At 35.7% G+C, this 16,456-nt stretch overlaps 1 protein-coding gene across 14 annotated transcripts in view; it reads left to right on the plus strand.

The window, feature by feature from the left end:
- Window positions 1-16,456, plus strand: part of RIMS2 (regulating synaptic membrane exocytosis 2) — a 780,622-nt gene that overhangs the window by 219,121 nt on the left and 545,045 nt on the right. For 8 of the 14 annotated variants that reach the window (XM_017885169.1, XM_017885171.1, XM_017885173.1 and 5 more), the window contains one exon: window positions 11,876-11,887. The exons of the other annotated variants lie outside the window; for them this stretch is intronic. In XM_017885169.1, coding sequence (XP_017740658.1) covers window positions 11,876-11,887 — 12 coding nt within the window. The remainder of the gene's footprint in view (window positions 1-11,875; window positions 11,888-16,456) is intronic. 14 annotated transcript variants of the gene reach the window in all.

Below are 16,456 nucleotides of genomic sequence, written 5' to 3' on the forward strand. Positions count from 1 at the left end.
CATTATTAGGTTGTTTATTTGAAGTCTTTCTACCTTTTTGATGTAGCCATTTATTGCAGTAAACTTCCCTCTGCTTTACTGTATCCCATCAGTTTTGGTAATTTAGCATTTCCATTTAAATTTGTTCCAAGAAAGTTTTAATTTGCTTCTTAATTTCTTTTTTTTTTTTTTTTTTTTTTTTTTAGACGGAGTCTCGCTCTGTCGCCCGGACTGGAGTGCAGTGGCTGGATCTCAGCTCACTGCAAGCTCCACCTCCCGGGTTTACGCCATTCTCCTGCCTCAGCCTCCCGAGTAGCTGGGACTACAGGCGCCCGCCACCTCGCCCGGCTAGTTTTGTATTTTAGTAGAGACGGGGTTTCACCGTGTTAGCCAGGATGGTCTCGATCTCCTGACCTCGTGATCCGCCTGTCTTGGCCTCCCAAAGTGCTGGGATTACAGGCTTGAGCCACCGCGCCCGGCCTGCTTCTTAATTTCTTCATTGACTTATTGGTCATTCACAAGCATGTTGTTTAATTTCCATGTATATGTACAGGTTTCAGCATTCCTCTTGTTACTGATTTTGAATTTGTTCCTTATGGTCAGAAAAGATACCTGATATGATTTTTACTTTAAAAATTTGATTATGACTTGTTTTCTGGCCTAAGACATAATCTGTTCTGGAGAATGTTCTATGTGCTAATGAAAAGAATGTGTAGTTTGTCACAGTTGGATGAAATATTTTGTAAATGTCAGTTAGGTTCATTTGGTCTAGAGTTTTAGTTTAATTCTGATTTTTTTGTTGTTGATTTTTCTGCCTACATGCTGTGTTCATTACTAAGAGCAGGGTGCTGATGTTCCTCAATATTATTGTATTGCAATCTATCTCTTCCTTTAGATATAATAATATTTTCCCTATATATATTTGGGTTCTATGACATTGGTTGCATATAGATTTACAGTTTTTATATCTCTTGAATTGACCCCTTTATCATTAAATAATGCCATTTTTATAGCTTTTTACTTGAAATCTAATAGCTTCTGCTGATCTGTTTTGTTTTCTACTTACATGGAATATCTTTTCCATGTATGTATGTCTTTAAACAAGTGAGTTTCTTGTAGACAGCATATAGTTGGATCCTTTTTTTTTTTTTTAATTCATTTCGCTTCTCTGTCTTTTAAGTGGGGGATTTAGGCAATTTACATTCGATGGTATTATTGATCAGTAATCACTTACTACCATTTTAAAATTTGTTTTCTGGTTATTTTGTAACTTCCTTCTTCCTTTCTTTCCTACTGTCTTCTTTTGTGGATAAGTGATTTTTTTTTTCACCTGGTATTATATTTTAATTCCTTCCTTTTTATTTTTAGTGAACCTATTATAGGTGTTTCTTCATGGTTTCTATTAGCTTACAAAATACATTTTATAGTTATAGAAAGTTATTTTAAACTGATGACAACTTCCCTTTGATTTCAAAGAAAAGAATCAAGCAAGCAAAGTAGTTTTCAACTACACTTTAGCTTCATTTCCCCATTTTGTCTTTGTTATCTCAAATTTAATCTTTTAAATATGCCTTTCTCTCAACAGATTGTTGTAGTTATTATTTTTGGTAGACTTTTAGTCTTCATACTAAAGATACTACATGCCATGATTACAGTTTTTGTGTAGTCTGAATTTGCCTGTGTAGTTACTTATACCAGTGAGTTTTATGCCTTCACAGGATTTTTTTGGATCATTGTTTCTTTTTTTTTTTTTTTTTTTAATTAACTCAATTTTATGTTTCTTGTTAAACAGGTCTGGTGGTAATGAATTCCCTCAGGTTTTGTTTGAAAACTTTTCTCCTACATGTTTGAAGGATTGCTGTGTTGAGTACAGAGTTCTCTGCTGCAAGTTTTTCCTCTAGCACTTTGAATATGTCACCTCACTTCCTCTTGGCTGCTACATCTGCTGCTACGTCTGCAGCCAGATGTATTGGAGTTTTTTAATATGTTATTTGCTTCTTTTCTCTTGCTGCTTTTAAGATCCTTTCTTTGTCCTTGATGTTTGAAAGTTTGATTATTATATGTCTTGGAATAGTCTTATTTGGGTTGAATCTGCTTGGTATTCTTTGACCTTGTACCTGTATATCCATCTTTTTCTAGGTTTGGAAAGTTCTCTTATTATTTCTTCAAATATATTTTTTACACAATCTCTTTGGCAGCCTCCTCTACAAGGCCAATTACTCATATATTTGTCCCTTTTATCCTATTTTCTAGATCGTGTAAGTGTGCTTCATTTCTTTCATTTATTTTCTTTTTTATCATATGTGAATTTTCTAATAGCCTGTCTTCAAGTTACTGATTCTTTCTTCTGCTTGATCAATTCCAAATGGAGACATTCTAATGCATTTCTTATTAATCATTGATGTTTCCAGCTCCAGGATGTGTTTGGTTGTTTAATCGGTTCAGTTTCCATGCTGCCTTTTTTTTTTTTCTGAGAAATATCTGAATTCCTTCTCTGTGATTTCTTGAAGTTCATTGAGTATCCCCAAAATAGCTATTTTGAATTTCTTGCTTGAGAGGTTACGTATCTCTATCACTCCACAGTTGGTTACTGGGAACTTATTTAGTAAATTTGGTGAGGTCGTATGTTTCGGATTGTTCTTGATGCCTGTGTATGTTTGTTGATGCCTAGGTATTGAAGAATTAAGTATTTATTCCAGTCTTTGTAGTCTGGCCTTGTTTGTTCCAGTCCTGCAGAGGGTCCTCCAAGAATTGTTGAGGGTACTGAGTATTTACTTAAGCCGGTGGTAATTGTAGCCATTTCAGCACTAGAGGGTACTCCAAGCCCATGTGTGCTGCAGATCCTCGCGATCCAACCCTGATGGACATAGGGAAGATAAGGTTCCCAGGCAAAGTCTTTAGCTTTCTTCTCTCCCTTTTCCCCCAGTGAAAGGGGTCTCTCTCTGCACTGTGTTGCCTGGAGTTGGGGGATGGCTGACTCGGCACGCCTGTGACCATAGCAAGTGACACCTTGCTGGGTTACATTCGAATCCCATGGCATCTCAGATCAGCACGGTACAGGGGCTTGCCCAAGGACCCTGACCACTATTGCCTGACTGCAACTGATGTTTACGTAAGGCTAAGGCCACTGTAGTCAACAGGCGGTGAAACCTGCCGGGACTGGGACTTGGGTTTGTGCTGCCGGAGCAACATATTTCCTTTTGGCCTAGGGTACGTCTAGAAGGGCCATCCAGAAGCAATGGCCAACTGGGAGCTTTGGGATCCTGCCTGGTGGTTTATTTTACTGTAGCTGGGCTGGTACCCAATTGTAAGAAAAAGTTTCCTCTGTTTACTCTAAGAGGAAGGAATCTCTGCGCTGTATTGCCTGAAGTTGGGAGAGGAGTGATGCAGGCATTCTTTAATAGATACGACCAGATAGTTTCGTGCTGGGTTGCGCTTGGAGTACACAACCTTCGAGAGCAGTGCAGTGGCAGGGTTCACCCAAAGACTGCAGTTGCTGTGGCCTGGATGCCACTGAAATTTATTTGCGGCTCAAGGCCACTTTTGTTAGCCTGTGGTGAACTGGGCCGGGATTTGGGTTCTTTCTGCTGGGGTGGCAAGTTCTCCTCAGCTCCAGGACTTGTTCTAAATGCTCCCTCCAAGGGCACTTGTGCGATTCTGCCTGGTGTTAGTGTTCCACTCTAAGCACATATTCTTTCTTCTGGCTGTGCTCTCTAAGGTTGGGTGAGGAGTGGTGTAGACAATGCTGTTCTTTTCATCCTCTTCAATGCATCTTTTCTTGTTACTATGCTAAAACTAGGTATTGTGATCTCTCACATGATGTTTTAATTTTTTGTGTAAATAGTTGTTCGAAGTTGATGTTCTTGCCAGGGACATGATCACAGGAGATTCTCTTTCACCATCTTGCTCCGCCTTCCCTAAATCATTCTCTCTTTCAATATTTTAAAGGCACTGCTTTTTTGCCTCCTCCCCTTCACTGTTTCCATTGAGAAATATATCATTCTCATCTTTGATTTTCTGTGCATAATGTAGCATTTTTTCACTTGCTGCTTAAGTATTTTTTAACACTTGTTATGTGCAATTAAATTATGGTTTTTTTGGTGTGTTTTTCTTTGTGTCTCTTTCGTTTTGAGGTTAGTTGAGGGCCTGGGGACTTTTGGCCATTATTTTCAAATATTTTTACTGTTCCCTCCTTTCTCTAGACAGCTTCAAGAATTTCTGTTCCCAATATATTAGGCAACTTAAAATTGTCATACAGTTAGTTCACTTATGTTCTTTCCTTTAATTTTAATTTTATTTTTTCCCTGTGTTTTATTTTGTATTCCTTATATTATTGTGCATTCAAGTTTACTTGTCTTCTACAATGTCAAATCTGCTCTTTATAGAATTCAGTGTATTTTTTAAACATCGCAGACATTGTAGTTTTTATGACTAGAATTTTAATTTGGGACTTAAAAAGATACATTCTATGCTCTATGTAACTTTTAAAACATATAGAACACAGTTATAATTATTGTTTCAATATTCTCCTTTGGTAATTCTAACCCCCCTTGAGTCCAGGTTAGTTTTGCTTGGTTACTGTCATTACGGTATGTGGGTTTTTTTTTCTTTCTCTTTTTGTACTTTTTTCATGTGTGGTAGCTTAGGTTGGATGACAGGTGTTATATATTTTACTTTGTTGGATGTTGGCTATTTTTGTGTTTCTGTAACTGTTCTTGAGCTTTCAGATGTAGTTAAGCTACATGGAAACAGTTTGATACTTTTGCACATTCTTTCAGGGTTTGTTAGGTGTGTTTGGAGCAATGCTCAGTTTTAACACTAATTATTCTCCTCTACAGAGGAAAGACTGAGTCTTTAACCAATATCCCGTGAATTATGAGTTTTTCCAGTCTTGCTAGTAGGAACAGCTATTTTCTTTCTAATTCTTTTAGATGTTCTTTTTTTTCCTTTAATCCCATTCCCTTGAGTATTTTTCTCACATGTATGTTCACTGATCATTACTGAACTGAAGACTTGAAGAAACCCCTAGAATTCTGTTGGGTTCTGCCTCTGTGCAGCTTTCTGTATCAACTCTGTCTCTTTATATGTTGAGGGTTAGCCTGATGGGGATGGTTTATGGAAGAAGGATGGAGCCAGAGGCACTACTCCCCACTTATCTCATATTTTCCTTAAGTCTGAGGATTTGTAAAGATAATAAAATATAATCTAGATTTTAGCTCAAGGAAGACATCCCTGGATTTCTTTCATTAGTTTTCTACATTTTATTCAAGCAAGAGACTTGTCATGTATAAAGCTTGCCTATATTCTAAATAAAAGACTATGGAATTTAATTTTTTTTTTTTTCAAATTTGATCATCATGCTTAGTTGCCTTATGTAGAAGTCTTTTGTTCTCAACAGGTACTAAATACATTGATTTATCATAGCCCAAAAGGATTAATCTCAATGAAAGCTGGTCTTACTAAGCTTATGAAATACAATAATGAGAACACAAATATTACATAGTACATAGCTTATGATTTAATTAATAAAGCTATTTAAAAATTCTTTAATGATCTTTTAAGAGAACAAATAAAATAACCTTTTGTTTTCAAATTTTGGAGGCTCTTTCATGTGGACCATCCTTAACATTTAATTAATTATCTTGAGGTACATTTAGGACATAGAGAAGTAAATGAAGGGCAGGACAGTATGGAAGTACCAACACAATAATTTTATGAAATATTGGGTTCTCTTTGTTTCCTTTTAAGATGATACCTCTTAATAAATAAAAGCCATATATTTAGTCAGTGAAAAAATAATGAACTTTATAAGGAACAATTACTTTGTAATGATTAGGATAGTGCTAGTAGAAGACCTTAAAGTACAATTTACAATAAGGATTATTTTCACGTCAAAGTGATAGGCTTTTTGTTTCTTTTGCTTTTTGGTAAGAAAAATATATTACAACCTGCTTAATCACTAATTTTGAAAAAAATAAATAATGTACATTTTCCATAATTGTATTATTTAACTTAAAATGTAACATGAATTTTTTCACTTCATAAATTATCAGATTTTAAGCATAATGACATAATTTTATAATGGTTATAAAGGAAAGTGATTTTTAAAAATTTTATTTTATTTTTAGAAAGTGATTCTTAAGCAAGTTCTTTGAAATATATTAATATACATTGCCAATTTGGGGGTTGTTTCTCTTCGGGAATCTCTGGGTGAGTTCACAAGTTCTTTATATTCTGAAATATATTACAGCAGTCTTGAAAGTGAGATAGTATATCACTAATGTGGAAGGAATGCTTTTTGGGAGTAAGTGGTGTGAATAACTTCAAGGGCAAAGTTTTTAGTAATGTGTTCTTAAAACTGATCTACTTTAGAATACTTTCTTTTTTGTGAATCTTTCTTTTCAACTCACTTTTACAATTGTTCTATTTTCAAAAGAAAGGTACATTCCTCAACCTTACCTATTCTGAATCTAGTTTTTATATAGTACATTGGCTCAGGGTGTAGAAATCTCTGGGGCACCACACAAAGTGACAATTCCAGAATGTGTTGTCCTTAGGGAGAGTTCAGAGGCAAAGCAATGAGAGGGTTTGTAAGAAATATAGAAGGGGGCAGTGCCTTATTTAATTCAGGCAACAGATTTTTGGCAAGATTCTATTGCCTCTTCGATTGTTTTTAGAATTAGAAATTGAATGTGAGATGGCCATTTGTGAATCATTATAATAGCTATTTTAATTTAAAATGGAGTTGGACTCTTTTGATAGGAAGCCACATTTGATGGTTTAACAGTGTGGAGTGGTTTGCCAAATGGGTTATACAGTAGACATTTTCTATATATATTCCGTGTATAAGCTAAATATGCAGTTCCGAGATTTGATGAAAATATATCGGGCAGGTGCAGTGGCTCAAGCCTGTAATCACAGCACTTTCGGAGGCCAAGGTGGGGTGGATCGCTTGAGCTCAGGAGTTTGAGATCAGGCTGGGCAACATGGTGAAACCTCATCTCTATCAAAAATATAAAAAATTAGCCAGGCGTGGTGGTGAGTGCCTGTGGTCCCAGCTACTTTGGAGGCTGAGGTGGGAGGATCGCTTGAGCCTGGGAGGTGGCGGATGGAGTAAGCCAAGATCTGCCACTGCACTCCAGCCTGAGCAACAGAGCCAGACCCCATCTGAAATATATATATATCACACTTTTAAAATGTACTTGTACAATATACAATATATCTGAAAATGCATCCTAACCATTTAAACTTTAATTTTCATTTTTTTTTTAAGAGATGTGGTTTCACTCTGTTACCCAGGTTAGAGTGCAGAGGTACAATCACAGCTCATTGGAGCCTTGAACTTATGGGCTCAAGGAATCCTCCTGCTTCAGCCTCCTGAGTAGCAGAGATTACAGGTGCACACCACCTCACCCACTTAATTTTTAAACTTTTTTTTTTTTTTTTGTAGAGACATGGTCATGCCACCTTGCCCAGGAAATAGTCTTGAACCCCTGGACTCAAACAATCCTCTTGCCTTGGCCTCCCAAAGTGCTGGGATTTCAGGTGTGAGCCACCATGCCTGACTTAAAACTTAAATGTTAATTTAAAAATGTGTGAGGAGTATATAGTTTTAGAGATTTATTTTAGATTAGAGATAAAATACTTGTAGCTCACTGGACATATGGCAAAGGCAAAATATGCTTGGTTATTGGTACATCTACATTTGAAAGCTGCTTTTGGTATCCACTTGTTCCTAATCTCTTGGTGTCAAGGATTCTGCTTAGTACATGATGTGCTCATCAGTAGTTAAGCTCCTTATTGGTAAATAAGGTGAGTACCAAGTTAGATAGATTTCATTTAGCATATATAAGGAAGATTAATCATAGAATCTATAATGAATTCTAATCGTAATAGGAGACTATACAACAGTTTAAGATATAAAACATTCATGATACCACCAAAACTGCAGGATGGCAAAACAGTCTGTAGATACAGGAGCACAAAGGAAATGGAAAGCAGGCAAGACATGTAAGGTGGGTTAGTCATTGGTCATGAATTCCTTTGTCCCTTTTAAATGGAATACCTAGTTAACTTCACCCAATTTCTTTTCAGAGATTCCTAACAGAAACCTTTAATTTCAAACATAAGCAAAAAGTAAATGAACAATGAAAGAATGTTTTTTGAAGTTAAAATAAAAGTATAGTAATAATCCTTATTTTAAACTTATTTTATGTTAAAATCCATTAAATAGGACATTGGATTTTTCTCCCCCTCCCCTCCCCTCCCGTCCCCTCCCCTCTCCTTTCCTTATCTTACCTTTCCTTTCCTTTCTTTTTGATGGATTATCACTCTTGCCCAGGCTGTAGTGCAGTGGTGAAATCTTGGCTCATTGCAACCTCTACCTCCCGGGTTCAAGTGATTCTCCTGCTTCAGCCTCCTGAGTAGCTGGGATTACAGGCGCGCACCACCATGCTTAGCTAATATTTGTATTTTTAGTAGAGATGAGGTTTCACCACGTTGGCCAGGCTGGTCTCGAACTACTGACCTCAGGTGATCTGCCTGCCTCGGCCTCCCAAAATGCTGGGTTTACAGGCATGAGCCACCATGCCCGGCCTAATGTCTTGTGTTTCTAAGTTCTTTGTAGTAAATATATTAGAATACTGCTGAATCCCACTTAGTCCAAACAGACTTTCTATGTATTTCCTGTTGCTGGAAGAACCCCCAAATCTACAGCTCCTATAATTTTCAACTTTTTAATTGGCCCCACTATCTACTTTGTCATCTAAGCCAGAAAGGTAGGAATCATCTCAGATTTCTTTCCTTTCCCAACATTTTTTGATTTTATCATTTCCTCTTTCTCTATGTAAACTACAGATACTGTCTTTTTTAGGTTCTCATCTTCTGTCACCTAGACTAAGGCCAGTCTTCTAATTGGTCTCTCTGCTTCAGTTTTGGCCTGTTAATCACATCCTTCAAATACTGCTGTAGTGATTTGTAAAATGCAAATTTGATTATTTTTACCTTCTGCTTAAAAATGATTCAGTGATTCCTCATCACCAGAGAGAGTCACCACTCTCTGATGTATTCCTTGCCTAACTGTAGGCATGAGATGAGCTTCACTCCATTCTAGATGTCTTAACTGGATTATACTACTTGCACTTCTCTTATCTCTGCCTTTTTTTTCTTTTTTTTTTTCCTGAAATACTTCTTTTATTCCCTCTAGATCCCACTCCCAGTCCACAATTCTTACCCACTTGATGAGCACTTACTTATTTTTCTGGATTTAAGCATCATCTCCTTTATGATGCTTTCTTTGGGTATCTCATGTGAATTAACTACTCACTTTTTTGTGCCACACTGGATTCTTCAGACCTTCAGTCTAGTACTCTTAAAAGTTTGTTATTATTAGTTGATTAGATCTGTTTAATTCCCCTTGACTGCTGTAGGCTTCTATGTGATTGGCACATAATGGGTCAGTGAATTAATGGAAGAAATAAGTCTAGTGTACTTACCATGGGCATGTTATTGTGGGGTAAGCATTGCGTTTAAGTACAGCTCTATGCTGTAGCTCAGCACTGTGGTAATGTTTTATGGAAGATGGCAATCTAAATTTGTGGATGAATTAAAAATATAAACTATACAGATAGAATTTAATTGTTGTTATTCTTGGATAAAAGAAGACCAGCCCTGAGAGAGAATATTGTAGTGGGGTGAAAGGTATTTTTGGGTTGATTAGAGAAGGTAGTCAAGAAGTGAAAGGCAAGTGATGGTAGTTTAACTACGTAGAATATAGAGCACTGATATAGAGGGAGGGATCAGAAAAATGTAATATTCTATCTGAAGAAGGATTCTGAGGGGAAATTAACATTAGTTTCCTAGGAGACTGGGGAATTAATCATGGAAAATTGCACAAAGAATAATTATTGACAGATGATTTTGTCATATGTAGTCTGAAATGGTGCCATGACAATCAAGAGGAAATATAAGAGGGGGAAAATAATAGAATCAGTGATATGTGATAATAAGAAGGTAGATTTGGGAGTAATACTTAAAGTAAATTGGTCTTGTGGAGAGGAAGGGTGACTGATTATTAGAAGTGATAAGATGGTAAGGATGGCCATAAGGATGGTTGATTATGAGAAAAAAGTAGTTGGTATACAGTTTTTTTAGATAATAAAATAGGATAAAATGTTAATAACTATTTAAAAGAAATTTTAACACATAATTATATTACTAAATTTTTAATGACTATTCCTGGGCATACTTCAAGTTACCACTGGAGTTTCCAGGTCTAGTTATTATGACCTAAAATAATTAGCTGATCAATTAAATTATAGAGAAAAGAGATATAAAATCAACCAAGGACATTGGCATTATATAGAGGCAGCACTATCGAGTGGCTGTAGTGCAAGATCTGAAGTGAGACAAGATGTTGTTTTTGTTTTTAATTTTATTTTAAGTTTCAGGATACGTGTACAGGATGTGCAGGTTTGTTACATAGGTAAATGTGTGTCATGGTGGTTTGCTGCACCTATCAGCCCATCACCTAGGTATTAAGCCCACATGCATTAGCTATTTTTCCTGAGGCTTTACGTCCCCCACCCCTACTGCCTGCCCCCCACCAACAGGCCCCAGTGTATGGTGTGTTGTTCCCGTCCCTGTGTCCGTGTGTTCTCATTGTTCAGCTCCCAAAAATGTGGAATTTTAAGATAGGACTGTGCGGCCGGGCGCGGTGGCTCAAGCCTGTAATCCCAGCACTTTGGGAGGCCGAGACGGGCGGATCACGAGGTCAGGAGATCAAGACCATCCTGGCTAACACGGTGAAACCCCGTCTCTACTAAAATACAAAAAACTAGCCGGGCGAGGTGGCGGGCGCCTGTAGTCCCAGCTACTCGGGAGGCTGAGGCAGGAGAATGGCGTGAACCCGGGAGGCGGAGGTTGCAGTGAGCTGAGATCCGGCCACTGCACTCCAGCCCGGGTGACAGAGCAAGACTCCGTCTCAAATAAAAAAAAAAAAAAAAAAAAAAAAAAGATAGGACTGTGCAATTGTCTTTCCTCTGAGTCACAAATGCTGTACTATCACCCATATTTCAAAGAAACAGTGATATCTCAAAACACATGATTTGGTTTTTAATTATTGTAACTTAACTCTTGTATCATCATATGATTATTGCATTATCACTTTCACTGTTATTATTACTTGTTGTGTTAAAGAATAAGAGAAAATGAAACAATGAGTTACTTTGTAGTGTTATTTAAGACATTTTGACTAAAATGCGGATTTTCTTATTTTCTTTTCCACACTATCATATTGGAAACAGTGACCCCAAATACAGTGGTAATCATAATGACTTTAAAAAGGTTGCTTTTTTTTAGGTTTTTATATTAAGTATAAAAAGATTTCTGAAAAAAATGGGACTAGAGATTTTTAAACTTTCAAAAAGCAATAAGTATAATCAGTAAATTACATTTATCGACTTTTAATATAGAAAATAAAACATTTGGATCATTTTTATTTCTGAAAATAGAAATGTTTTCTTTTAAAACATTTAAAGTCTTTTGGAGCTCCATTTTACGATGTGTTTTAGAAAGAGATTCTTGTTTCCCCAATTGTTTGGATATTTAATTGCTTTTATGGAAATTATTTTGTTTATGTATCTTAATATATTCTCTTATGTAGCATGCTTTTGCTTGAATTGAATGAAATGTATGGAAAAAAATTCCCCCCCTAAAATTTTTTAAAATCTGAAATTTTAGATTTCAGTCAAAATGTAATTTAGACGTTTTCAGAATTTTAATTTCACTAAAAAAACTTGTAAAAACTCTTATTTGTTTTAAGAATGGAATTAATTATTTCTTTTTTGTTTTGTCTTTTCTGTCTTTTCTAACTTGCTTTCGTGGATATTCACTCCAGGAGGACAAAGTGGTTAGAGTCTTTTTTTCTGTCTAATATTAGTTTTTCCTTATTGTTGTTATTGCCAGTTTTAATTTTATAGCTATATTTGATTGATATACTTCTCAGTGTTTTGTTATAGTTATGATGCATGGTCATTGCTAAACATTATGGCATATTTAAGCATGCTATCTGCTTTTACTGAAAACTTACATTAAATTATTTACACTTTTATATTATAGATAAAAAATTGATTATTTGATTTTAAAGAGGCTTGCCTTTTAGAATTTTTTTCAAGGAGACCTCATAGCATTCCTCATTGTGATAAAATTTCTATAATCTTCTATTATGCTAAACTCATCGTTGCACTGATAAGGTTTTAAAATCTTATCTTTCTGACTTAGTATAAAGGTTTAACTGTTGTAATAATGAAGTAATAACACTGAATACGAATTTTCTGAAGTATGTATTTGGCAGTTGATTATAAGTATTTCATGTATTTTATTTTTCTCATATGTTTTAGAATTTGGTAAAATATTTATCTTGTTATCTTCATGTTAAATATTGGATATATTTATACTTTAAAAATAATCAGGTGGATACTACTAGACTACAGGCTAGGTTTTAATAATCTGTTAGTGTATGCCCTTAGTGATCTGATTTGAATTTGGATTTGCCATGGAGACTGATGACTCCCTGCAAATACAGATAAAAATCCTTTTATCTGATTCTTTTGGATGAGTCAGACTTAAACTTGAGGACTTTTCAAGTTTACCCATTTCAAATTGGCATAAAACTCAAAGAGAATATCATTCAGCTGATAGTTTCTAAATAGTGTCTTCTTTTTTTTTCTTTTACCAGCTGGAGGCTTTTTCTTCCCCTCCAAGTCTTTAGTTACTCAGTTGGGGATGATGTAGATGGTGGCAAATATTGAATGTGGGCTTAGAATACAATCTCTGAGTAGAAGAAAGGTTACTGCAATTTCTTTCTTTTTCTTTCCTTTAAAAAAAAAACCTGTAGGAATCCTACCAAATTTTAGATGCAATTTTGAAGATACATGGGTCAATTTCTGTAGACATGTCCCAGACTATGCATCATCCTTGATCTGGGGCAGGTTCCCTAGAGAACCTATAAGCTATCTACCAGCCCACCTGATTTTCTGACTCACAAGCAGCATAATTCAGGCAATTTATAACCTTTAGAATATCTGGTGCTGCTTTTGTGTACAGAGTTAATGCAGGATGCATAATGGTCTAATTATTGTTTGTGGCTTCCGTAATGAATTCTGACACCTGCCCCAGAAATGAGGCACTTAATGATGATAAAACCCAGCTCTAGAAATGACTTTTATGTATTGATAAGATTTCATAATTTAGCAGTCTATATTGTAAACTAAAGATTGACTACAAGATAAAAGTATAATTTTGTGTGGATTTGGGACATTGCAAATAAAATTCAGCAGGCCTTTTTATAATACTATATACATCACTGTTCAATAGAACTTTCAGCAATGATGAAAATGTTTTACATCTTCACTATCCAATTCAGTATGTTCTAGTCACATATAGCTATTGAACACTTGAAAAGTGGCTAGTTGACTGAGAAACTGAATTTTAAATTTTCTTTAATTTTAATTAATTTTAATTTAAATAACCACATGTGGCTAATGGTTAAAGTAAACCTAAGTCTAGATAGCAAATTCTATGAGTTTTCAACTTCTAAGGCAATATAGAAGCTCTTGAACTCATGCTAGCAATATGATGTATATTCTAGCAGTGGATGTGAATGCCATACAGACTCTAAGAAGAGTATACTTGTTAGTCCCAGTCGTATCTAATGCCAAGGAGGATAATGGGCAAGGGACATTCTGTCAAGGTAGAATCAAGGGATATGAAAGACAGTCACCAAGGGAAAGTATCTAGATAGCTCAATCAGGGGCAGCCAGATAGGCTAACCAATGAAACTAAGCTATTGTTCATATATGGGTTGCTGTGTGCTGTGGACAGTTGTTGCTGTATATTTATGATTGTTCGTATTTATGAATGAGAGTTTTTATTACAGTTACCCTGTTTTTTCTCAATCATTGTGTATTAGGTGAATTGGGAACAGGTATAATTTGTCTTCTAGTGTATAGTTGAGTGGTTCACAATGATGCACACTGGGCCATGATGGTAAGATTTGTTTTTCCTCAGAGATCCTGGATTTGGAATTAGATTTTATAACTAGATGAAACTTTGGGATTACCTCCTTTAGGGAGGAGGTGAATGTATTACATGCAAAATATACATATGGAATGTTGAAGAGCTGAAAAAGGAGACTGTTATCGACTCTGCTCAATGGCTCAACAGCCTTTTTTGTGTGGGGGGGGTGGGGAGGAAGGTGGGGGTCACTCACTCTGTTGCTCAGGCTGGAGTGCAGTGGTGTGATCTCAGCTTACTGCAACCTCCACCTCCCGAGTTCAAGCGATTCTCCTGCCTCAGCCTCCCAAGTGGCTGGGATTACAGGTGCCCATCACCACCCCCGGGTACTTTTTGTGTGTGTGTATTTTTAGTAGAGACAGAGTTTCACCATGTTGGCCTGGCTGATCTAGAATGCCTTGGCCTCCTAAAGTGCTGGGATTACAGGCGTGAGCGACTGCGCCCCTCCTCCAACAGACATTTTTAACTTCCTTCCCTCTTGCAGTCCCCACTGGAAGAATATAAACTATTCTTAGCTTTCCGTGTAACTGGGAATGGCTGTGTGACACAGTTCTAGCAAATGAGTTATAAGAAAGTATTTGAGGACTGCTGGGAGGTCGTGAGTTAAAAAAAGGATGTAGCTGGCACAACCTTTTAGTGCAAAAGTAATGTTTTGACTTGACCAGCCATTTGTGATGATGAAGTAAGGGCCAAGAGCACTGGAGTTATTAGTCATGACATTGTTGAGCCACTGATTCGATGTAATCAGATACTTTTCCCAATGTCAGAAAAATATTCCCTTCCCAAATTTGTTTCTGTCACCAGTAGTAAATGTTTTTTTGCTTCTTATACCTAAAAATACTCCTAATGGAAACACTAGTAAGATATGCAGTGTGCAGCAGGGAAGCCATATAAACATCTAGAGTTGATTTTCTTCAGAAATGCAGAAGTGCAGTAAAGGAAGTGCATGATGATCATTGCCCAGTACTCATCTATATGTTTTTGCCTCTATACATGTTTTAAGAAGTAGGATCATTTAACATACTTTCTCATTTATTACATATAAATAGCCTCAGGCTGTTAGTAGTAAATTACTATGAACATGTTGGTCTTAGAGATTGAATTTTTCCTCAGTTATGAATTATTCTATTTTATATAGGATCAAAATAAAGAGAATTGAAATTTTTTAAACATAATTTTACATTTTCCAGACCTTTTAGGATGCATAGAGCAAATAAGTAAACTTACGCTTTATGGTAAATTATTTTCTCACAGGCCAGAACATGTATCTAACTGTTCATCTATTACTAAATACTGACCTTGGCATGTCTAGTGAGAACCACATGAAATTAAAGTTTTGGAACAAAATTAAGCCCATTTCACTGTCTAGAGTGAATATCATGTCTAGAGGCATATCATCTGTTTATAGAAAGACAACTTTAATATGGGTGTTAAATTATTCCTTTTTCTCTTTTTACAACAGTTATTAGTTTTCTTAGGATATTGGTATCTCTTGAGACAACACTAGATAAAAATTTCACTTGTTAGTAACAGGTTGTTAACTTTTATTGTACAAGAATAATATTACTAATGATCATGATTATTGAAATGAAGATTGTGGAAGGGTGATATATGATCTGCAGTAATTCTCACATTTCAGAAGCATACAAGTTATCTCTTGGTTTGCAGCTGCAGCTACGATATTCAGAGGAAGGTGCTCTGTGTTTTCAATGTAATCTCTTTCTGATTAAGCACATTATACCTTCACAATTTAAGCACATAGGCCTTCATAACCTATGTATTCTTCTAGCTGCTCATTGTTATTCTCATATAGACTTGCAATTTAGCATATACTTAAAAGTATTTTTCACATTACATCATTTTTGATTATTCCATTTCATCTGGGCAATGGCTGTGTGGAGCTGGAGCTTCATTCTAGTAAATACTGACTTAACAGTGGTAGATTAATTTATTTGCATTTGCACTTCTATTTATTAATACAGTAACATGTAAATCACCTTAACAAAATCGTTCTAGAAACTGAATATAACAGTCTGTCATAGCAAACTAATAAAAAAATCACAAGTTTATATATTACTACTACCATTAGACCTATTGTATTGTAAACCTGACGAAGACCAGCATTCTTACATTGTTTAACTAGGAAATTAGACAAACATCCAGAGTATTTTATCAGCAACATAGAAGTATTTTGGACTGTATTATTCAGACAGCATACTATTCAATAAGAATATGGGACAAAATGAATCTAGAAGGCTAGAAGAGTTTTGAGTAGTTTAAAAGACAGAAAGAGACTACTGACTATTTGTTTGAATATATTATACATTATGAATCTTTTTTCTAAACTTAGAATGTATAATTCTAAGTTCAGAAATTATAATTTTAAAATTATATATTTTATATA

This window comes from Rhinopithecus bieti, unplaced genomic scaffold (assembly GCF_001698545.2).
Source record: "Rhinopithecus bieti isolate Rb0 unplaced genomic scaffold, ASM169854v2 scaffold_13352, whole genome shotgun sequence".
Classification (NCBI taxonomy): domain Eukaryota; kingdom Metazoa; phylum Chordata; class Mammalia; order Primates; family Cercopithecidae; genus Rhinopithecus; species Rhinopithecus bieti.